The 24,590-nt window shown below is 40.3% G+C and overlaps 1 protein-coding gene across 3 annotated transcripts in view; it reads left to right on the top strand.

The window, feature by feature from the left end:
• The window catches only part of LOC139474479 (dual specificity protein phosphatase 16-like), a 75,592-nt gene that overhangs the window by 35,631 nt on the left and 15,371 nt on the right, over positions 1–24,590 (top strand). For all 3 annotated transcript variants that reach the window (XM_071257517.1, XM_071257518.1, XM_071257516.1), the window contains exons 3-5: positions 4,821–4,931; positions 16,598–16,772; positions 19,623–19,813. In XM_071257517.1, the coding sequence (XP_071113618.1) occupies positions 4,821–4,931; positions 16,598–16,772; positions 19,623–19,813 (477 nt within the window). The remainder of the gene's footprint in view (positions 1–4,820; positions 4,932–16,597; positions 16,773–19,622; positions 19,814–24,590) is intronic.

Here is a 24,590-nt window from a genome sequence, read left to right as displayed (position 1 = left end):
CACAGATGGAAGGGGCAGATTGGGGCACTGAGGGGTGGGGCAGATTGGGGCACAGATGGGAGGGGCAGATTGGGGCACTGAGGGGAGGGGCAGATTTGCGGCACTGATGGGAGGGACAGCTAGGGGCACCACGGGGAAGTTGCAGATTGGGGCACTAGGTTGTGTGTGTGCTACATTCGGGCACTGTATGGAAGGGCTTCCAAGATATGTCCTTGGTTTCATTTCACAGTTTAATTAACAAGAGACATTTCACAGATATGCAATAGTGATAGTCTTGTTGTTCATCCTGTATATGTTCAGTGTAGATATGGTAGATTATAAAACAAAAAGACTGTCTGTCAAACCATGAAGTTTATTTCTTATCCCTTTGTTTGTAATGACAGGTGTATATTATAGTGTTTGTTATATGATAATGGATTGAACTTCAGATTTGTGAGAAACATAATTCTTTGTCCATGGATCAGCTGCTACCATACTCAGAGCAGTGTGTGTATTGGACATGTTAGATGAAGATAAATCATTTCCACAAGTTTCTGTGAAAAGAAGTCTGGTTAAACTGATTGGGCATACTCGTGAGTCTATGTGAAGCCCCACAGCGGAGTATACAGTTAGATTGGATGTGTGTTGTGGCCTCGGTAGACGACAAGATGGCTACACCCTCACAGCAAGCACTGAGTCATAGCTTACCGATACATGAATGTACCAATCTTCTCCCTAGCCCCCAGGGACCACGTGCCCTATACGCTCCCCTTGTCAATGGATTCAGCCGCAGCGCACTGCTCATTCACAAGTTCCGCCTTAATGCATGGGTATATCATTGATGTACTCGGAGAAGGAATCTATTGAAACAAAGGAGTATCTTGCATGGGGCCATGATCATTGTCAGGGACACTTTATGCCTGAACTGAAACTGCGGTGTCTCATGTCCAGATATGATTAATGATGAAGTGATACATTTTCATTGATTATTTTCGTCTGTTACTGTCATGGTAATGAATGGATGATCCTGTTATCATATTATGATTTTGTAAGTGATAGTTTCCTGTTTTTGTGAAAGAATTGCCTTTGTAAAAATGTTGAAGTATTTTCAAAGAAACTGACAAAATTGTTAATCTTTCATGTATTAAAAGTAATTTCTAATGACAACCTCCAGTCATTCTGTTGCGAGGGTCATGTGCTCAGTTCATGGTTTTTACTTTGTAAACAGGAAGTGATCTCACCTTATCAGCATACACACGTTTTGCTTCCTCATTAAAGATATATGCTCATTGGTCAGAGGTTATATCAATTTTATTTTTTTGGTTGTCCAGCACAAACTGAATTGAGCTACACATGATCTGTATTGTAGTGTTTTGTATTATTAATAATTGAAATAAGTAATGTATCCAGGGAATACTTGTACACATGTGAATTCATGCTTCTCAAAGGAATTTCTTTTCATAAATAAAATATGTAGAATGTTGATGTCCATTGAGTGTAATTGAGGAATTTCATCACAAAGTCAGGTGTTATGTCCCAAGATTGACAACCTTTCAATCATTCATTCCTGAAACAGTTGTAGATTCCTGATGAAATATTATGATAGTGACATAAGACACCTGTATGAATGAGCAAGGGTGACAGTGTGACTCATACTGCTGTGTGGCTGTCAGTAGCAGGGATAATCAATCCCATTGGTAATATTCCACTGCAAGTCGGTGGGTCAGGATCTGTGAGTCTTGATTCTAGTTTTCAATGCTTGCGATCCAGTCTGAACAGTGACAGGTGGAGTCACTTCTCCAACTTTGTGTGTCTAATGGTGACAGGTAGGTCACAGCCACACCATCGTGGCCCCCTTAACGGTGACAGGTCAGTGACAGATGAGTCACTGACACATTGTCATGTCACCCTGAACGGTGACAGTTTAGTCACTTCACCACCCTATTGACACCCCTAATGGTGACAGGTGAGTCACTGCCACATCCTAGCATCACCCTGAACGGTGACAGTTTAGTCACTTCTCCACCCTAGTGACACCACCGATGGTGACAGGTGAGTCACTGCCACATTCAAGCATTACCGTGAACGGTGACAGTTTAGTCACTTCACCACCCTATTGACACCCCTAATGGTGACAGGTGAGTCACTGCCACATCCTAGCATCACCCTGGAAGGTGACAGTTTAGTCACATCACCACCCTAGTGACACCCCTGATGGTGACAGGTGAGTCACTGCCACATCCTAGCATCACCCTGAACGTTGACGGTTTAGTCACTTCTCCACTATAGTGACACCACCGATGGTGACAGGTCGTTGACAGGTGAGTCACTGCCACATCCTAGCATCACCCTGAACGTTGACAGTTTAGTCACTTCTCCACCCTGGTGACACCCCTAATGGCAACAGGTGAAGCTTTCCTGTTTGATCATGTCAATAGAAAAGACTACTCACACCTCTGAGGCAGATGTTATCAGTGAAAATTCTCCTGATACGTATTATGTTGTATTTTTCAAGAGAGGAAAAGATTGTAGAACAGTTGTTTTGTCATGCGCGGGTGACTTTTATAGCTGAACACATTGAAGGGACCCAAGAATTACGATGTTCAAGAAAATCAGTTATACTTTGCTTTTGTTGAGATCCATAACCCATAAATAACAGGGTGTCCAGTAAGGAGTAAGAGTTGCAGGAATTTGTATGACGTGTTTGCGGCGAGTCCAGTGACATCACACAGTGTGCCCTGTCTGACGCAGGCTCCCTGTATCTGGGTATGTTGGAGCTGTTGGTGCAGACTACCTCCTCCCCTCCCGGGTTGAAGACTTCAGCCTGAGGTCACTCAGGTTATCAGACAGCGGGTCGTAATATTTGCGCAATTATGACGTGTCTACATCCTTCCTGCTGACTCCCTGTGCACCCTGCTCTGGTACTGATGGGGTCAGGGTATAGCTGTGTACCAGAAGGCTGCTAGCATGATGGTTATGACTAGTCTACGGCCTGTACGCATTACACTTAGTTATGGCCTGGGGGACTGATGTGTTGTCATTTATCAAATACATTGCAGGAAAAAAACAACCACGCATATCTTCCAGCAACAGGAACTAACAGTTATAGTCCACTAGTCATAATGATAACATATAGCTAAACTTTTAAAAAGGGCAAATTTCTACTGGTCCTTAGGATACCTTAACTATTGGGCAGTTTGGCCAGGACTATGGGACTAGTGCCAATTTCCGACGCTGACTTCTGACTTTCCTCCCTGTCTTATTTACTGCTGACGTATATGACTAAAATATGGTTAAAAGAGGTGTAAAATTGACTCACTCAACTTATGGTGAATGATGTCATGGTTCTGTTTGAAACAGGAGTGTTTTATTTGTGTTAATATAAACCCAATTCAGCTTGTCCATGCTTTGATGACAACATGGCCTCTTCCTCCTTGGTGTTATTGAAGTGTTGTGTGCATCCTGTAGGATAATGAAAGATGGCACACCTGTAGTAAGCAGTGGCTGAGTGCAATACCAGGTGCACAATGGGGGAACATACCTGCAGGGAACTCTCCTTCAAACTGCTGCCGCCACTGCACTCCTTGACTTGGCGCAAGTTCCATCCCCGCCGCTGACTTTGCAATACATGTGGATGCTCTCAGCACTTGATTCAGTCATGGTCTTCAAGTTTGATTTGATGTGATTTCCTTGTAATAAATTTTCAGCCTTGAACTTTTGAAATACAATAGAAGAATTGATGTGAGGATAGAAACAAAGGTTGTGGTTTCTCCGTCAGACCACATGCCTGTTTGTGGAGAGTCCTCCGGGTGGGAATATTAAGAATGGCAATTCCAATTATTTATTATTGTGATATTGGAAAGAAGGTGTAGCTTGCCTGGGTGGCAATGTGTCATCAGTTCCGAGCTAGAGCGGTTCAGTACATTCAGTTGTCTGGTTACATGTATTCACCACAGACTTGACTTTAGCGTTAACCTGGAGTTGAAATAGAACTTGGAATAGACTTGCACAGGTCTCTAAGGTCATTAAATCATATTTCCTCAATTATATAAACAACAAGAAGTTGTCCATGGCGTTCTTGGATACTGTCGGCTTATCTAGGCTTGTTGATTATAAGGATAGAATCACTGTACATCCATGGACATATCATTCAGTGCAGCCTTTGAACAAGGCTATATATTTAAGTATAACCTTTTTTTATTCCTGAAGTAGTTGAGGTACAAGGGTTCAGGACCATGTGCACAAATCCTTCTTAACAATATGACTTGTAACTCCCATATCTTAACAAACTACAGTGGTCATTGCTCTCTGAAGAGTGGATCCAGAACAGTGATGTTAGTCTGTCTCCCAGACCATAGGAATAAATTTAAATTGAATCCAAGTGAAGTCTAGAATGACTTGGCAAGTCTAGATTCCTGTGCAGTGTTAGAAAATGGAACTTGTCTCATAGTCCATGCCAAACAGCCCAATAGGTATCATAAGGACTAGTAGAAATTTGCCATTTTAAGGGTTTTGCTGTATGTTACCATTAAAATGCCGAAAATTTAGTTTCTACTGCTGTGTAGCTCGACAGGGCCAGGAGCGGTCAGATGGCCTAGTGGTTAAAGGTTAGCTCATCATGCCGAAGACCCGGGTTCGATTCCCGACATAGGTTCAATGTACGAAGCCCATTTCTGGTGTCCCCTGCTGTGATATTGCTGGAATATTGCTAAAAGCAGCGTAAAACCATACTCACTCACTCACTCTACAGGGCCAAACCCGTCTTCTTAGATACTTTCGAACTAGATATTTTAAACATACAATGCTTGGGTTACAATGTTCAATGTTGTTTATCATTGTAGGTCCTGGTGATTGACAGTCGGTCATTCCTCGAGTTCAACACCAGCCACATTCAACAGAGCGTAAATGTATGCTGCTCCAAACTGGTCAAGAGGCGTCTTCAGCAGGACATGGTAAGACAGCCTAAGTCTAACACAGGTCCACACATGGCACTGCCTGGTCACAGGTCTGTGAACAGATCTATGTAACATGGAATATTTGCCACGTTCACCCTCGGTAATCTGCCCCATGTTGGAGGTGACTGTGGGTCAGTGGAAATTTCCCGCTTCTGATAGTTTTACCAATATGTTATGACTAATTGGATGAGTAGTTATATACTATTTAAAAAGTTAGGGACCACCCGATTCTTACATATTGCTGTAGTTAATCTGTCATGGCAGGACATTAACTATTGCATTTAAAAGAATTGAGTGGTTATTAACTTTCTTTCAGTCATATATGTAATGCTAACAGTCTGGGGGTGGTAAATACTAGGCCTTGTTCCCTAGCCCAAAGTGATCTGCTTCATGGCAAAGTAGTTTATCATTAGCTGAAATTTCCTGTTTCAGTTAGATTGCCTATGTACGATATCATTGAGCGAGTGCTGAGAAAGAAAGAAATGGTGTTATATGATTTTATCTTGCCGAGCTCAACCCACAATGCAACATTTGTCATGGATGATTACGTGACTAACAAGACCATTCACATCTCTCTAACTCCTGAATACAGCTCTGACTGATTTACCTATTTTTATCTTTTCTCCTGCCCGTCAATACTACTGTACAGGCTAAATGTTCAATTGTTTGTTGTAGTCAAGAGATCCATGTATAGCAGTGACGATGTTTCTGTATTTCCCCATATTGCACAACCACAGTACATACATACTAAACACGACCAGCCTGGAAGCTACCAACTGAAGTATGATTCATGTTTTGATCAATATTGACAGCTATGAATAAGCTGACTTACACTCACTGCGTTGGATCCGGCCTAGTTACTTTTATTTCCCTTGGACAAGACCAAAAACAGGATCTTTTTCACGACCTTTTCTTCTTTGAGCATTTACAAGTCCCGATTGAATGATGCTTTGTAATTTATTTGTTGAAGTAACGGTACATGAGAAGGTAATCAGAAGGCCTTATGGGTACTAGTCTTGACTTTTGATCGTGTTTAAAGAGTCTGGCTTGATTGTAGGTCATTCACTGATTAAAGTTCAATGTCCTTTATATCAGGAGTGCCAAGATCATCTCCACCTTGTTTAGTAAAGTAGTATTGAAACCCAGGCATGTCTGTGGGTGTGGATAAGCCACTGCAGAATCAGGCATGTCTGTGGATAAGCCACTGCAGAATCAGGCATGTCTGTGGATAAGCCACTGCAGAATCAGGCATGTCCTTGGGTGTGGATAAGCCACTGCAGAATCAGGCATGTCTGTGGATAAGCCACTGCAGAATCAGGCATGTCCTTGGGTGTGGATAAGCCACTGCAGAATCAGGCATGTCCTTGGGTGTGGATAAGCCACTGCAGAATCAGGCATGTCTGTGGATAAGCCACTGCAGAATCAGGCATGACCTTGGGTGTGGATAAGCCACTGCAGAATCAGGCATGTCTGTGGATAAGCCACTGCAGAATCAGGCATGTCCTTGGGTGTGGATAAGCCACTGCAGAATCAGGCATGTCCTTGGGTGTGGATAAGCCACTGCAGAATCAGGCATGTCTGTGGATAAGCCACTGCAGAATCAGGCATGTCCTTGGGTGTGGCAGCCGCTGCTGTTCTGATTGTGGAGAGGTAGACACCATTCATATCCAACAGTCCACCACTCATTGTGGATGAGTGATTTATGTAAAGTCGTTGGATTTTGGGAGAAAACAACTAATCCCTCTTCAATTTCATTTGTCTCAAACAGACCCGTTGACATTTTCACCTGTGAGGATGCTCTTGTCCACTCACTCATTCACTCATCCACTCATGATACAGACATAACTGAAAAAAGTAACGCAATTGCCCAATACTTTTTACATAACAATTTACAATTAAATTTACAGATGCCTACTCCAAGAACAACTGAAGCTGAAACTCTGTAATACAAATCTCATCGATTCGTTGCTGTTGAAGCTTGTTGCAGCCAAATGATCAATAGAAAACTAATATGATTAGGTCTATGTTTCTTATGATTCATTGATGGTGTCGTCACTCACGATTCAACATGTATTGGCATATTGACCTTCCAAATTAGTAAAGCAAGAAATCTGTCGGCCCATCTGCTTATATGTATTCATTCATCTGTGCTGCTATTTCTTGATATGGAACCTTGATTCCGGATATCCACCAGAGTGATGATTGTGCTTCATTGATAGGGACTTGAGCCTGAGTGACGGTGTAGCCTCAGAGTGCGCAGTTGTGAATCATCCAGTTACACATTGATTTTCCTTGTTTGTTGATGCTGAAGATGGTCATCCCAGCCTTGGCCCCTTCGTCCCACCTGTTGGATGTTCAGACCATATCTCCCAGGAGGTGTCACTTGTTGTCACAAAGAAGATTGGTAGTGCCAACTGTTTACTGTATGACAGCATTTCAATGGGATAGGAGTGGACTGCTCTCTCTCTCTCTCCCTCTCTCTCTCTCTCTCTCTCCTCTCTCTTCCTCTCTCTCTCTCCTCCCTCTCTCTCTCTCTCTCTCTCTCTCTCTCTCTCTCTCCCTCTCTCTCTCTCTCCCCCCTCTCTCTCTCTCTCTCTCTCTCTCTCTCTCTCTCTCTCTCTTTGGTCCTCTTTGGAAGACATTTGTACTACATCATACTTCTGACCCCTTTAGCCAACTGCTACCACTTTTTTCTGTGACTCAAGTGGTCCACCTCCTGCCACTGTGGGCCAGGCAGGCCAGCCAGCCAGCATATCCTCACACCGATTCACATCTACAGCCACCTCAGCACCTTGGATGATGACTCACATTTGTAGACTGCAAACAATAAGCATTGTTGTTGTGCTGTTAAGAATTAGAAACATTTGATCAGGGCTGTCATACTGCTAGAATGTGGAGAAGAGGCAGATGTTGTTGGGAGGAGGTTTTAGAATGTGTGTGGAAGTTGCAAAGTCGGAGGTTGTTGCATCATGGTGCTCACCATGCTGCTTGTCGACATCTGTAATCCACGATAGGTGATGCTGAGTGATGTGTTGGCGAACACATAGGTACTAGCTGTGAGCTGAGTAATGTGTTTGCAAGTATACACAAACCATGAGCTTAGGGATGTGATAGTGTGCATATACACCAGCTTTGTGCTGGGGGATTTATGTATAGCTTGCATATATACACATGATACACTAGCTATGAGCTGAAGAATTTATGTGTAGCTTGGACATACACACTAGCTATGAGCTGAGGGATTTATGTATAGCTTGGACATATACACTAGCTATGAGCTGAAGGATTTATGTATAGCTTGCATATATACACTGGCTTTGAGCTGAGAGATTTATGTATAACTTGGACATATACACTAGCTTTGTGCTGGGGGATTTATGTATAGCTTGCATATATACACTAGCTATGAGCTGAAGGATTTATGATTAGCTTGGACATATACTCCAGCTTTGAGCTGAGAGATTTATGTATAGCTTGGACATATACACTAGCTATGAGCTGAGAGATTTATGTATTAGCTTGCATATATACGGTGGCTTTGAGCTGAGGGATTTATGTATAACTCGCACATATACACTAGCTATGTGCTGAGGAATTTATGTATAGCTTGCACATAAACACTAGCTATGTGCTGAGGAATTTATGTATAGCTCGCATTAATACACTAGCCATGAGCTTAGGGATGTGATAGTTAGAATGTATATATATACACTAGCTTTGAGCTGAGGGATTTATGTATAGCTTGCACATAAACACTAGCTATGTGCTGAGGAATTTATGTATAGCTCGCATTAATACACTAGCCATGAGCTTAGGGATGTGATAGTTAGAATGTATATATATACACTAGCTTTGAGCTGAGGGATTTATATATAGCTTGCACATATACACCAGCTATGACCTGAGGGATTTATGTATAGCTTGCATATATACACTAGCCATTAGACTACCATTTAGTCTATGAAATCTTATATGACACAATATCCTTCTTGACTCTAAAAAAAACAAAAATCCCTATGCTGATTTCATAGCTTGCTAGACTTGCTTTTGTGTGCATTTTTTTTTTTTTTCAAAACATAAATATATTCCACAGTCATGGTGCAGGACTAACTAGCCATGATCTGAGGGATTTATGTATAGCTTGCACATATACACTAGCCATGAGCTGAGAGATTTATGTATTAGCTTGCATATATACACAAGCTATGTGCAAAGGGATGTGTTTAACAAGTGTATGCACTGGCCATTGGCTGAGTGATGTGTTTATGAGCATATATATACACTAGCCATGAGCTCATAGTAGCTCTGTTCCTGTACAGAGCATGGCACAAGCTGGTACATAATGTCCCCTGAGTGGATCAGGTTCCTGCTGCACCGGTCGTGGACATCAACAGCTGCAGTAGATGTGCAGCTAGCGGTTCAATACATACCTATTATCAAGCCATTGGTATTAATTCCCATTTTTTTGACATTTTCTCTGAATACATTTCCAAATTTTTCACACAAATCTTTTTAGTTGAAAACCTGTTCCTTATAACAGCGTTAGAAATTGGCACTAGTCATCTAGTTACTACCAAACTGCCCAATAGTTAGATGTTTTTGCTTTGGTCTTGTGGTCAAAGCCCTTTGTAAAAATGATATGAATATCAAAATAATATTTATTATCCTGTGTACAAGTCAGGTTAATTACGTCTGCTGTACATCAGACGACAACCAAGCTATATCCCATTCCTCCACAGCTTGAAGTGCTGTGTGATACATGTTTATATTCACCAGTTTGGGTAGATATCGGTGCTGTGTATCTGAGACTTCACATCCTGATGGACAGACTACAAGAAGCAGGAGCTTCCCCACAGGGCTGATCACCTGATTGGGCTGCTACACATTTGCTGCACATAGTTGACTTATGAATGCGGTTAAGGCAATATGTAGCTGGACTGGCCAATATGAAAGTATTTCTGTAGAAGCTGCCTACAAGCTGTGGGGATCACTCTGGCCTCATGCCAGTCTCCGCATGGAGCCTGTGATTTGCTCAACTAAGAGTAAATCTTCTGTTATGAATGGGCAACTTTTTATTTTTATTTAAATTGTCAGAAAAGTCTGGTGGAAATGTATACCTTGTTTCTATTTTGGTGTGGGTAATCTTACATCGTCATGAATGAATACAGCAGTGGAGATTGCCCTGCTTTATCTGGTGGAAGTATGTTGGGACATTACACAAGTCCATCTTCACTATGGATGATGCTCCTGTAACTTTTACTCCAGTTCAATCTTAGTCATATGACCTTGATATGGGTATCCTTTTCCGCGATACAGAAGTTGACAACTGAATTTATGGCTGAAATGTGTGTTATCCTTTTTTATCAAAGGTTATCCTTTTCAACCATTCTCGATAGCGTAGAGTTTGAAAAAGGGTGTAATTGCACAACCATGAATGTTGACAGTGGTTTAAGTGCCTGAGTAGTGAAGCAGTGGATTGTGGGACGTCAAACATTGACAACTCGGGGCTCAATGTTATCAGGGTCAAGGTTGTGTGACGCTCACCTGTGCACAAAACATGCACCAGGCAGTTGTTGTGGTGCAAATTAGGTGCATTTGACATCCAGCTGTCAGGGAATTACATCGCCCAGCAAGTTTGTTAACTCAATAATTTTCACTGACGTCATGTTTGACATGTTTGACAGTATCTCTGCTGGGTGAACACTGATTCATACCGTGACAATATTGGTCTACAAGTTTGTCATGTTTTATGCAACTTTGGCATATTTGTAACCCCCCAGGAACTAACTAATATATTGTCCTTCACTAAGTGCTTGGCAACATTCTATCCAGTTACCAGGTACTGGTTCCATACATTTGAAAGAGAAAGTTTAACAGTAGCTTAAAATGTTTATAAAAAAAACACAACAAAATATTAGCCCACCGCAGTTTTAAAATCAGGACTATAAACTGCTGTTGTGATGAAAACGTTTACCAAAACAAGTTTGTTAATGGCTTATATTTATTTCAAATTGAAGCAATTTTATGAGATAAGATTTTGTATAATGTTGACTTGAGACTAAAACATTCATAAGACTGGCATGAAAACATTTGTTAATCACCATGCTTGTGGTCAGTGAAAGGTAATTGACCATCTCATCATCTTTATTTTTAACCCAACAATGACATGAATCACAACCACTTGTTTCTAGCATGTACTTACAACATCAGTTAGCCTGTTGGGACAGAGACTGACACCAACTAGCTTTGTCTCATGTCAAAGGAATGTGGGCGACTAAACTTGCAGGCTTTTTAAGGGATGTCCGCATATGTTATCACTGATCAGGCTAGTTAATTTGGACTGTTGACCAAGGCCCAAAACATTAATGTGGTTTTGTTGTCCTTCATGACCTAGCCACAATGAATAAACCTGATGAACTTACCTTGTTGTAAATGACAAATATTGTACTTAAAATGCCAAACTAGGTTGAACGTAAATGATTGACCTTTGGTACATACCACTGCCAGCGAGTACATGTAGATATGGATGGTAACTTTGTGAAAACATTGAGAATGGAAATTTAGAATTTAACATTTAACTAGCTATGGTCCCCATTAGTCCTGTGCCATGTCTGTGGAATTCATATATATATACATATGTTTTATTTATTTTTACTAGAAGCCTAGGCAAGTCTAGATCAAACTAAACCATGTCTAGTTTTCTTGAAAACAGCAGAAGAGGAAAGGTTCTTTCGAAGAAAAAAATAAATAATTATTTGTGTTAGTCAAGGTCCCTATAGACACCCTAAAATATAAAATATATTTTATAGTTCCATGCAAGTCTATAATTGTTTGGCATATCTAGATTTCCTCAATTTCTGAAAATGGAGATATTGTCATGGTTTCTTTCCAATGTATATAAAAAGAGAATTTTAAAATAATTTAAAAAGAATTAGATTAAATAAACTACTCATACTGTCTTAGCAATGTTGCAAGAATGGCGAGACAGCCTGGTTGAGGCTCGTCTGTCATCCTTGCTATTGTTTTTGCCATATGCAGTGTATTACTTCAGCAAACACATATGTTGACAAGACCTTTCGTTTGTTTGGGGTTATGACTAAAGAGGCACGACATTACTGTCAAATGACATCACAAATTGTAGTGATTCCCTGTCTCACATGCCAGTGTGTTAACCCTTAGACGCTGACTCAACCCCACCATTGTTTATGATGCATACAGATCTGTAGCTTGGGAGGAGAACACTGGGAGAAGGTTAGTGGTTAACGTACCTAACTTGCCACCAGTCATGTGAAAAGTATACAAACATCTGTTTTTTGCAATTGGAGTGATTAACAAAGACTTTGAAATAGATACTGTTGTTTTTTTAGATATGGATGACTTTGTTCCCACTTTTGTTCCTTTTAGTTCACAGTAAAATACATGTGTGCACGTTGTTTTTTGGGGGTTCTTAGCTACCATCCAAGGCTTCATAAAGATGCCATTAAACTGGAGATGGTATTCTTGTCAAATATATTGTACCCTTGCAGCCATCAGTGTGGAGGTGATGTTGAGGTGTTGATAGCTCACCTGGAAAATGTTTCTGTGGAGTTACTGTTGGCAGTTAAATGATGTATCAACAATGCAAGTACCTGTTGACAAAGAGTTGTACTGAAAGATAAGCAATAATGATAGATTGCTGTCGGTGTTTTCCACAGTCAGTAGTAAACTAAGTTGTAGTTTGAGTCACTATCGTTGATGAGTTTGACTGCTTCTGTCCATAAAGTTGTGTTTTACAATGCATCCAACATAAAAAAATGAGATTTGGCTCTTTGTGTTTTCGGGTGGCTTCTTAAATATGTGTTGGAATGATTTTGAACCATTAGTTAAAGAACTAATTGATTTGTGGTTTATATATTACTGTTTTTTAAGATATTTTAAGTACATACTCTCGAGACTTGTAGAAACATTGCACTCAGTAACTTCATCTGGTATATTTTTCAAAAACGGTTCTCTGTGTTTTTGTACTCATGCTTTATAGTGTCTCTTCGTTAATTATGGAAATATGTCAACACAGCATTGTTACTGGAGTATATGAGGGCCTGTCTATATTGATATGACATTGATGCCTATCTACTTATGATTGATTGGCTGATGTGAGAGCCTGAGTCACAGTGAGGTCTTGACAGCTAGTGTATTACCCTGCCCATGTGACTATCACACGCCCAGCCAAGTGAACTAATAGTCGGCCTTGACTCACCACAAAGCTTATTAAGCAAAGTAAGAAACCACATCAAAGTCCCAATTGCTGATGGTGTTTGGGAGACATTGTGACTGATCTATCTGAAAGTTTGTAGAGTTGAAGACTGATATGTTGCTATGGGTGGTAGTTTGAGTATGACAATTAAATTGAATTGTGGTGACGGTAATTATAGGAAAATGTCACTTTCACTAACTGAGATAGGTTTTTAAAATCCTGAATTCCAAACGTGTGATGAATGTGAACAAACACACTGCTCACAGACTGTATGCATGCACACAGTGGCTCACACACACTATTCACAGACAGTATGCATGCACACAATGGCTCACACACACTATGCATGCACACAATGGCTGACACAAAACTCACAGACAGTATGCATGCACACAGTGGCTCACACACTACTTACAGACAGTATGCATGCACACAGTGGCTCACACACACTATTCACAGACAGTATGCATGCACACAATGGCTCACACACACTATGCATGCACACAATGGCTCACACAAAACTCACAGACTGTATGCATGCACACAGTGGCTCACACACACTACTCACAGACAGTATGCATGCACACAATGGCTCACACACTATGCATGCACACAATGGCTCACACAAAACTCACAGACTGTATGCATGCACACAGTGGCTCACACACTACTCACAGACTGTATGCATGCACACAGAGGCTCACACACACTACACACAGACAGTATGCATGCACACAATGGCTCACACACTACTCACAGACAGTATGCATGCACACAATGGCTCACAAAACTCACAGACAGTATGAATGCACACAGTGGCTCACACACACTACTCACAGACAGTATGCATGCACACAATGGCTCAGTCACACTACGCACACACAGTATGCATGCACACAATGGCTCACACACTACTCTCAGACAGAATGCATGCACACAGTAGCTCACAGACAGTATGCATGCACACAGTGGCACACACACACTACTCACAGATAGTATGCATGGACACAGTGGCTCACACACTACTCACAGACGGTATGCATGCACACAGTGGCTCACACACACAACACACAGACAGTATGCATTCACACGCAAAACACTTGCAGACAGTATCCATGCTCACAGGCTCACGCACTAGTCACAGACAGTATCCATGCACACAGGCTCACACACTAGTCACAGACAGTATGCATGCACACACAAGAACTCATAAACAGTATACATGCACACACACCACAAGCACATGCTCACACATATATCTTACAAGTATACATACACACACAGGCTCACACACAAGAACTCACAAACAGTATGCATGCACACACAAGTACCTACATATAGTATACATCATACATGCTCACACAGACACTCACCACAAAAAAACACTACAAGCTCATTGACCCAAATGATTGGAGCAATCTGATATGAAACTGTAAGCCTGGTAAGGAACTGTATGGATATCCAGTGTTGTATTTTCCAGACCACTAGCTTGAACAATGTTAACACTGGCATGCTCACTATCCAAGATATGAAAATTTCACTCACCCAAGTTATATACCACTTTTACATTGGGCAAGTCCCCAATAATCGTTTCAACTTAAACATACTAAATTCTAGTGTATCACAGTATCACCATCCACAAGTACCTAGCATGCAGTGTACCTTGCTGGATAGATAGTAGGTGGGAGTGGAGAACTATTGGTATTTGCCGAATTGATTAATAATGAATATGTTTTGTTTGCTCTATACCTATACATATACGCAAAGTCAGCTTCCAACTGACTGGCTGTGTGTGTTGAGAGTCTCTGTCCGCATCATCTATGTTTCATGTCCCAGCAACAGATACACGTATTGATTCCAAGCATGACAGATCAATCTCCACTTTCATGATTCCATTGCAGATGAGATAAAACTTAGACTGTTACACAAGGCCATGTTTCAGAAAAGCAAATTTTTTATTCTTAACAGACATTTTAGTCTAACATCGTCTGGTGTTCTTTTACAAGTCATGAAATATGTAACATTAAACTTTCTAAGTACACCATTCTTATGATATATACATAAAGGCAAGATGATAATAACTGTATACTCACAGGGATGATGCGTTTAACATAGGGTTGCTTGTAGCAAGTGTATAATAACTGTTCTGGTATCAGGTTTGTAGAGGATATTATATGAGTGTTCATGTCATACTATGTTTACGACATGAGTGTCTAAATTCCGGTATTTCCCGTGCAAGGTAAATTCCGGAATTTAGGCCAAGTATCGTAAACGTAGTATGACATAAACACAAATATAATGTTCTATGTATTGACGAAGATGTCTACATACAGAGACAAATTTTAAAGTTTACCTATAAGGACAGTCGGTAACCACAATTTGTCGAATGACATCAACAATCTTCAGCTATGATGTCGTTTCTAGTGTGACGTCATTCCGAGTCACCAAATTTGAATGACTTTAACAATGCCATTCGGATGACGGAAACAACACACTGTTGTCTCATGACATGATGTGTCCCTAGGGCACATATGATTTATGTGAACCCGGATATGTTTGCCCTCCTAGGTAAAAAATGTATGTATGGACATAATGACACCAGCTGCTGTATTGTATGAGAGCTAGGTGATGTCCAATCACACTCAACCAAGATGTAACTCTACACTGAGACGGAACACACTTGAAAGGCATGTATGTATTACAAGTGAGATTTCTAGGGCTTTCGTGATGAAAGGAAAGTTAGAATTTTCTTATTTGATTTCCCAGGAGGAAAACCATAAATCAAGCTGATTTTAGAAAGAAATGCACTAGATTCATTGGAATATTGGATTCGATCCCATCAACATGTTCCTCTTTTCTTGGGCTGTTTTTATTGTGAATCTGATACCAAATTGATGGGCAAGAGTGCTTGGAATAAGACTACTTATCAACTCTTTCCTTGCATGTGAAAGTATCAGATTCATTTCCAGATGAATCGAGATAGAATTAAATGTTTTTTAATGGCTCTCTCATGTCAATACTTATGTAGATTCTCAATCAGATGCCTTAACAAAGATGGCTTCCCTATTCCAGATGCACTGGTGCTCTACTGGATGTAGACAACAAGTAGTTTTAAACTCACTGAAATGAATGACAGGAAAATGATGCTGTTGTGAAATTATTCTTTGTCATTTATGACCATTCTATTTTCAGATATTTTTGTTATTAGATGATTGGTGCAGATGATGCATGAGAATGTTCTCGGGCGTGAATGACAGTATATCCATTAACATGAATGTTCGGGTTAAATTAGATGAAACATGGAATGTACATGGTGTCGACTTCAGGACATTCTGACCATAACACACACTTGCACACATTTTGCTGTGATGGTGTGATATGTCCATGGCTGAAGGTGCTGTGCATGTACAGAGAGCTTACTGTGTTGTAGGTACACGTTAGAGACCTGCTGGCACAGACATGTCATGCGGATATTGACGAGAGTTGGAATGTCATCGTGTACGATCAGTGCACGGAGGACCCCTCCCTCTTCACCGAGGACAACTTTGTCTACGTTCTGTTACGCAAACTGGCACTTGTCTACAACTCCGTCACTTTCCTCAAAGGTAAGATGAGTTATCTTCTTCAGAAGTTGGTGTTCACACGAGACATGAGAATTTCACATTTGTGAAAAAATCATATTTGTTAATCAGTAAGTAGTTTCGATTGATTGTATAAGCTATTTTTGTTTGACGGACAGATAAAAATAATCAATGTTTATGGAAACTTTGAAATGTTTAGCTTACTTGTGGATCTTACTTGCAGAGAGCAAAAACACTTTTTCATTTTGGCTATGTCTTCGAAGGTTTTATTGAAAATCATTTAAGCTAAGATTGAAAGTGTAATGTAAACCAAGGTGTGATGAGTTCTTCGCCTCTTAGCTAGTCTGCCTCATTCCTGGTGTCTGCTGTGTTCCCAGAATCCATGCATCAAAGATAGACGGCTTAACCAAAATAGCATCTTAACTCATACACCAAAAAAATGGATTAAATCCTGAGTGTAAGGAGATAAGGTGTGAGGAGGCCCACAGCCTCCTGTGAGAGGGAGGTGGAGGAAGGCTTATGTATGCACAGGGGAGACTCTAACATGGGATGATAGGATGGTGATTGGATGGGGAATATAGACAGGTATATGGAGCAGAGAGCAGACAGGTGCCCTACAGGGATGGGAAATTGTAACTTACATTGCAGGATTGTCAGAAACAATTTGGAAGAAGCAATAACTTATGCAGTTTGAGAAGTTTGTGTTTTACTTTGCATCTCCTGATGTTAACATGTTTAAGGGTCTGTTCTACACATCTGAGTGCTCGACTGATGGATTTCACATACTTTAGCATAGACCTATGACAATCACACACTAAGATTGTATTGTGGGAAAGGACCTGTTTTTTTATCTTTATTATTTCATGAAGAATATGAAGAAACAAGATTTTTGGGTCTTTTTGTTTCAGGCATTGTAACATCCTTTGAGTCAATTGTTCTTGAAATTTCTCGAAATGATGACCTCTTTTGAAAGAAATTGTGATAATGAATGACCAACAAATTTCCAATTTGATACTGGTCATTGGTATCAATTGATTTTGACTCACTGTTGCATACAATCTGCCAATGAACTTGCTTCATTACAAAGTACGTCAATGGTGGCCACAAAAACATGATCACTAATAGGATCCAACGTGCTATCTGGAAGTTAGTGATGTGAGTGTAACACAATAGAGAGGGTGTTGTAACTGTCATATAAGAGGGTGGGGAGGGAGATACGGATGATATTGACCATACAGCTGGACACTCCCTCAGTGCAGATATGTGTTCATCCTAGGTGGATGTGTCATCTCATTAGCATAACTAGGCCTCCTTCCTCCATTCACAAACAGCATGGGAAAACATCTCATACAGGGATGTGATGTTATCATTTAGTATCCTGTTTGCTTTATTGTTTATTTAATCTGTAGAAAAACGTCACTATCAGGAAGTTATAGGTAAGACACAGTTGAGAAATGGGAAAACCACTTGGAAAAAGTTTTCCTGTTTGATTTCAACATGAAGAAGTTTAGGATCTGTGGGTGTCATTTAAAAGTTAGATGTGAAACTGATGACAAGATAGTATGGATGATCACCATCTTTATATGTTGCTACCTTTGTAATACAGTTTTGTTTTGTTTGTTTGTTTGTTGTTTAACGCCGCCCTCAGCAATATTCCAGCTATATGACGGCGGTCTGTAAATTATCAAGTCTAGACAGTCCAGTGATTGACATCATGAGCACCGATCCATGCAATTTGGATCGATGACATGCATCAATCAAGTCGCGAGCCTGACCACCCGATCCCTTTAGTCGCCTTTTCCGTTAAGCATGGGATGCTGAAGACCTACTCTACCCCGGATCTACACATATAGAAGTTGATGTACAATCTGGTCAAACAAGTTTATATAAACAAATTGCAGTATTTGGTTTGATTGCAATCATTAAGGGATGATTTATGTTATTTAACAATTTTAGAAAATACTGTTGCATCCTGTTTCTGTGATCAACAGGTGCTATTGGTTGTAGGAGTGTAAGTGTTGTGGGTATCGTGACTCTGAAATCAGGGAATTGATTACCGGGTACTAACATGCCATTGATGATACATCATAAGGGGATTGCTCACTTCTCCACATTTACCTCTGTTGGCAGTTAATCATTGGCTCGTCGCTTGGTGGCTGTATGTTGATGCTGAATATTGGTTTAGATTGCACAAGAATCCTGCTCACTCTACTTTATGATGTGAACCAAATACCTCAATAAGCAACTGGAGTACACTTGTGAAGGATCCATAACCGCAGTTTGACATGGTTCCCATGAAGATCCGGGGTAGAATAGGTCTTCAGCAACCCATGCTTGCTGTGAAAGGCGACTTTACTTGTCGTAAGAGGCGACTAACAGGATCGAGTTGTCAGGCTCACTGACTTGGTTGATGCATGTCATCGTATCCCAATTGCATTGATTGATGCTCATGATGTCAATCAGTGAATTGTCTGGTCAAGACTCGATTATTTACACACCGCCGTCAAATAGCTGGAATATTGCTGAGAGCTGTGTTAAACAACAAACAAACAACAACGAACAGTTGGACATGCTTTTGTCCAATATAAACATTTCATTTTATTTTTTGAATTTTTTAGAGATATGGAAATTGATAATGATAATGTTTGGCCTAAAATGATACCGGTACAATTTTTCATCTGTCAAACTTGAGTTCTATGTCAACCATATTACATTCACTGGCACCGTCTTTACAGGTGCAGATTGTTTCTATTTTGTTTCAGTAATGTTTTGTTCTGATCGTGTGTTTTTTTATCTTGTAGCTTGATATTATTATGATCATATTACTAATGATCTTGTGCAGTGGAGGTAATATCATGTGTCTGTGTGTTGCAGGGGGGTTCTTGGCATTCCAAGCCATGCACCCTTCTCTGTGTGAGAGCAAGTCGAGCTGCAGTTACAAGTGTGCCCCCCTCACCTCGCTGTCCCAGCCCTGTCTCCCTGTCACCAACATCGGACCAACGCGAATCCTGCCCTTCCTCTACCTGGGCTCACAGCGAGATGCTCTCTCTCAGGAAACAGTTCAGGTACTCACTCATTGATCAGTTGGGAACTGACTAGTTAACACAGAAGGCTGCTTAGTCTGGTGCTAGTCAGTGTCATCCTGTATGAAGATGAAATGTTGATAAGTCCTGTGGATACCTTATCCCCAGCGTTATACCTGTCTTTCTCCTGTTACTCTCAGGAAACGGTGTCAGGGTCATTTGAGAAATTTCAAATAGCCCTGTATATTTTCCGTCACCAATGTGTGGACTGATTCCCCTGCCGTTCCTTGACTGGGGGTGACAGTGAGATACCTTTGTGTAACAGTCCAGGTCCTTGTTCTACAAGGCTATCTTAGCAATGACTGTTGTAACCTCCACAGAGTGGTGGGGTAAATGTGTGGTCAAAGTGTTCGCACGTCACACCGAAGACCCTGGTACAATTTCCTGTACACAATTGCATGAAGCCCCTGCCATACTGCTGGAATATTGCTAAGAGCTGCATGAAACCACTCGCTCGCTTGCTTGCTCACTCACTCACTCACTCACTCACTCACTCACTCACTCACATACTCACTAACTCACTCACATACTCACTCACATACTCACATACGCACTCACTCACATACTCACTCACCCACCCACCCACTCACATACTCACTCACTCACTCACTCACTCACTCACTCACTCACATACCCACTCACATACTCACTCACTCACTCACTCACCTCCCATAATTTAACATAGACTTACAACAGCCGTAGCTCTAATACTCCCGTGTAGAACAGGGCGATGGTGTATGGTGTCCCTACTCACACACCAAATGCTCGCTGAATGAGAATTGTGGGTCTCATGATGGAGTTCAAGTGTACAGTGGTTGTTAATAGTACTTATGTGAGAGATCAATAATCTGTCAATAACTTGTTAGTCACCGAAAACGGTTTGACAACAGGGTGTCGTTTTGTATTTATTTCCATCCTTGTTATAGAGGAATATACACACTAATATACACGCACACACACACTACACAAAAGAAGTCAATGAGCACCCAATTTGTTTCATAAGACTATAGTTAATCTGTCAGTCAATCTATAGTAATGTGAAAGACAAGGGCGTTCTTAACTTCTTTTGTGTAGTACATGTATGTAGATGTATAGTGTGTTTTATCATATCATTCATTATGTGATGGTATACTAACAACAAGGTGCTACATTACAACAGGACACCTTTTGATATTTCCAGAGCTGATCCAATCTTGTGTTTTAACAAGTCGAATTAATTTTTCATTGAGAAAGTGGCTGTAAGACATTTAGGCGTTTGACAATCACAGCATGGCGTTTGAATGTGCCGTTCTGTTGTTGTTAAGTGCCATGTCTCGGGAGAGCTTGTCGGGATTACGGCTTGGTGCAGCAGGTACCTTACGCGTGGTGTCTTATCAGTACACGATCAGTACACGCATGATGCTGTTTATAGAACTACGTTGACACCCAGTTTCTCGTCTCAATGAGAATGTCAGTGAAATGACTGTGAATGTAGGTCAGCCAACTTACAAGGAAGCAGAATGGTGTGTTCACTGACCCATGGCCACATAGTACAACTGCCCGGGACAGGGTCGTCCAACCATGACCAAAGCGTGTTGTGAATTACGTAGGTAACAGTGTGAATGTATAGGGGGAGTGGCCAGTTTTATACAGGGTGTTAACGCACTCGTTACTCACAAGCATCATCATAATCATACATTAGTTGTTTGTTAAGGGGGAAGTTTGTCGTCCTTGACAACTCCTATTTGTAAATAGACATGTCACTAGTTGATACGTAGGGCCTGTTTTATGTGTATTGATTTGGGTGAATCAACAATCAACATATAAAGTGTTTCTATGTTTTAGTGTTGGTTTGTCAGAAAATTATTTAATTCTTTTAGGTTAATTAGAATGTGGAGATTATTTGGACACAATTGAGATAATTCCTGTTTGGTTGCTTGCTCATACATATAGGTGAGTTTTTCCAGAACTGGCTCGGTGATGACTCACATCTCACAGCTGTATGCTGCCGCGGCAAAATCTAGAAACGAAATCAATCAAACTATCGCATGGCATTGATGAGCAATATTCACATCAATATGTTACCACTTGATTGAGAAGCTTGTGGTGAAGCTCGACTGCTCTAAGTTAATTGCTTTCATTTGAAATAGTTTGAAAAGCAGAATTTTAACGTGTGTATTTTTGAAAATCTGGAATGTGAATTGGAGAACACTAAACAGATGAATTTGTGTATGTTTTTTATTGATTTATCTTCTCAAATGTTTATGTGTTGTGTTTATATTTTTTTTAACAGATTAATGCTGTTTCATGTAACAAAAAAGTATTCAGTGGTTTGGTGTTGTTTAATTTAGAGATTTGTAATTAAGTTGTACGAGCTATTAAGAAACTTAAGTCGTCAGTACGGTAGATCTTGTTTGATATAGGAAACTAGAGGTCTTTGCTACAACCGTTAAGTGGACCCTTCGACTCTTGTCCTATGAGGCAATCAATATCCACTGATAATCTAGTAGGATCCAATTATTGTTTAAACAGCGTAAGGGAGGTAACTGCGTGGTAACCAGCTAAGGTGCATTGACCTGTGTGTGATAGATGTGGGATGAGTCATGAGTGATAAAAGTCGTCTTAGAGCTGTGTTCAAAATGTTGTCATCCTTCTTCCTGCCTTCACTCGTCACTTGTATTCCGGGGTTCCCTCTCAATCATTCAATCTGTCTGGCCTGCTTCCTGCAAATTGTGGTTTCTAACCATTATCTCTCAACCAGCATTTTGGCATTATTTCATGGGGTGTATACGAACCATAGTCATCACTGATGGTGTCTGTCATGCTTTATACCTGCTCACGGCTAAAATTCTTTCTCTTTTCAAGTCAGGGTGTCTTTAATTTTTTAATTTATTATTTAAGTTATTTTTTCGTATTATTATTATTATTATTATTATTATTATTATTATTATTTGTCTCATTTTTCAATTCATTTTTTCCTATTGTTATTATTATTATTTTAATATTATTATTATTTTTTATTATTATTATTATTATGTGTCTTTCATTTTTTCCTATTATTCTTATTGTTGTTATTGTTATTGTTATTATTATCCCTTGTTGTATTTTGACTATCATTCTTTATCCCATCAACTTTTATCTTTTACCTTCCAAGCTTTGAGAACAGTGTCTGTCATGGTCTGTCTCCCACATGAAACAAAGATCTATGTAATATGATGTAAAGCTAACAGAAATTCCCATTTGCGACTTCGGAGTTGTTTTTCAGTTTTTTAGTATGTCACAGGTGTCCACACTCAGTGAGTTGGCCCGCATTGTTTTCAACTCCCATCTCTGTGAAGAATATCTTGTGACACACAGTGAAGACATTAACTAGGGAAACAAGGCATGCTCTAAAGGTCATGGAAATTAAATGAAGTCTCTTTGAAGAATGTAATCGTCGGTTATTTGTCAGTTGATCATTGTGGTCCACGTGTGGAGGACTTATAGATCAAGATGGTGGAAGACAAGACTGTAATTACATAAACTGGTCCTATTTTCGGCTAAAGTTGCTTGGCTTGTTAACATGTCATAAATCCATTGGAGCTTATTTAAGTGGGCCTTTATCTTCCAAATGAATGAGCTGGTACATCTTGACATTGGAACTCACAACATTTCTCAAGATTTATGTTCGCATTGAGGCAGACTAAGTGATATGTTCCCAGCATCCCTTAATTGTTGTAATGTGCTGTATTAAGAACCATGTAGGCACCCCTGACCAATTTCCAGACCAACTTGCAAGTAGTACTTCAGCTCCATACTAAGCCCCGCACCCCCTGAACTAACTGGAGTAATATTCAGTGACTTTATTGGAGACAAATGCCATTAGGACATTTGATGATTTCCATTCTAACCATTCACTCCCTACCATCATTTTGGCATTTATTTCTTGGAATTTACACGAACCATGGCAAGGGCAGATCCAGCATTTTTAAAAGGGTCCAAAATATCAAAATCCTCTCTCAGATAATTTTACTGTCTACAACATGCTGCATTTGGTTTTCAAAAGAGGGGTGTCCGGACCCCCTGTCTGGATCCGCCTATATGTTGTCATTACTGTCTGTTGTGTGTCATGCTCTATTTCATCAGCTTTTCATAGGACATTCTTCTATGTCCTTGTCAATTTTGAAAATTATGTTTTAGACATTTTAGTGGACAATCATCAGTCATTGTCCTAGAAAATGAGCTGATCTGAAACCCTGTTATTACTGCAAATATGATACTATACTTTTGAATGGGATACTTGAGATATCTTTCTTGGCCAATGGCTTCCAAATCCTAAGAAATCTGTTCGTTGTAACATTAAATTGTGAGACTGTCTCTATCATCAGTTGAGTGGTATGGTTTATTGGGTGGCAACAGTGGCTACTGACGACGAGTGCTTGTGTGTGTGTGTGGCTATCATAGCATTCATTATGTCTGTGTTTATACCTGTCTTCCATATGAATTGTGACCCGTGAAGAGCCGGGGTAGAATAGGTCTTCAGCAACCCTTGCTTGCCTTAAAAGGCGACTATGCTTGTAGTAAGAGGCGACTAACGGGAACGGGTGGTCAGACAATCAATCAGTGGATTGTCTGGTCCAGACTCAGTTATTTACAGACCGCCATTTTATATTTGGAAGATTGTGCAATGTAAAACAACAAACAAACACCATATGAATTGTAGAATGCACTAGAATAATCGTGTGTTGTGATTGTTGTTCTAGTCGACCGAATTTCTGGAATGTTGTCAGTACTAACATGA

Source organism: Haliotis cracherodii, unplaced genomic scaffold, assembly GCF_022045235.1.
Source record: "Haliotis cracherodii isolate W230 unplaced genomic scaffold, xgHalCrac1.p SCAF_3, whole genome shotgun sequence".
Lineage (NCBI taxonomy): Eukaryota > Metazoa > Mollusca > Gastropoda > Lepetellida > Haliotidae > Haliotis > Haliotis cracherodii.
The sequence above is the reverse complement of the archived record's forward strand: the minus strand, read 5'-3'. Positions and strand labels throughout refer to the sequence as shown.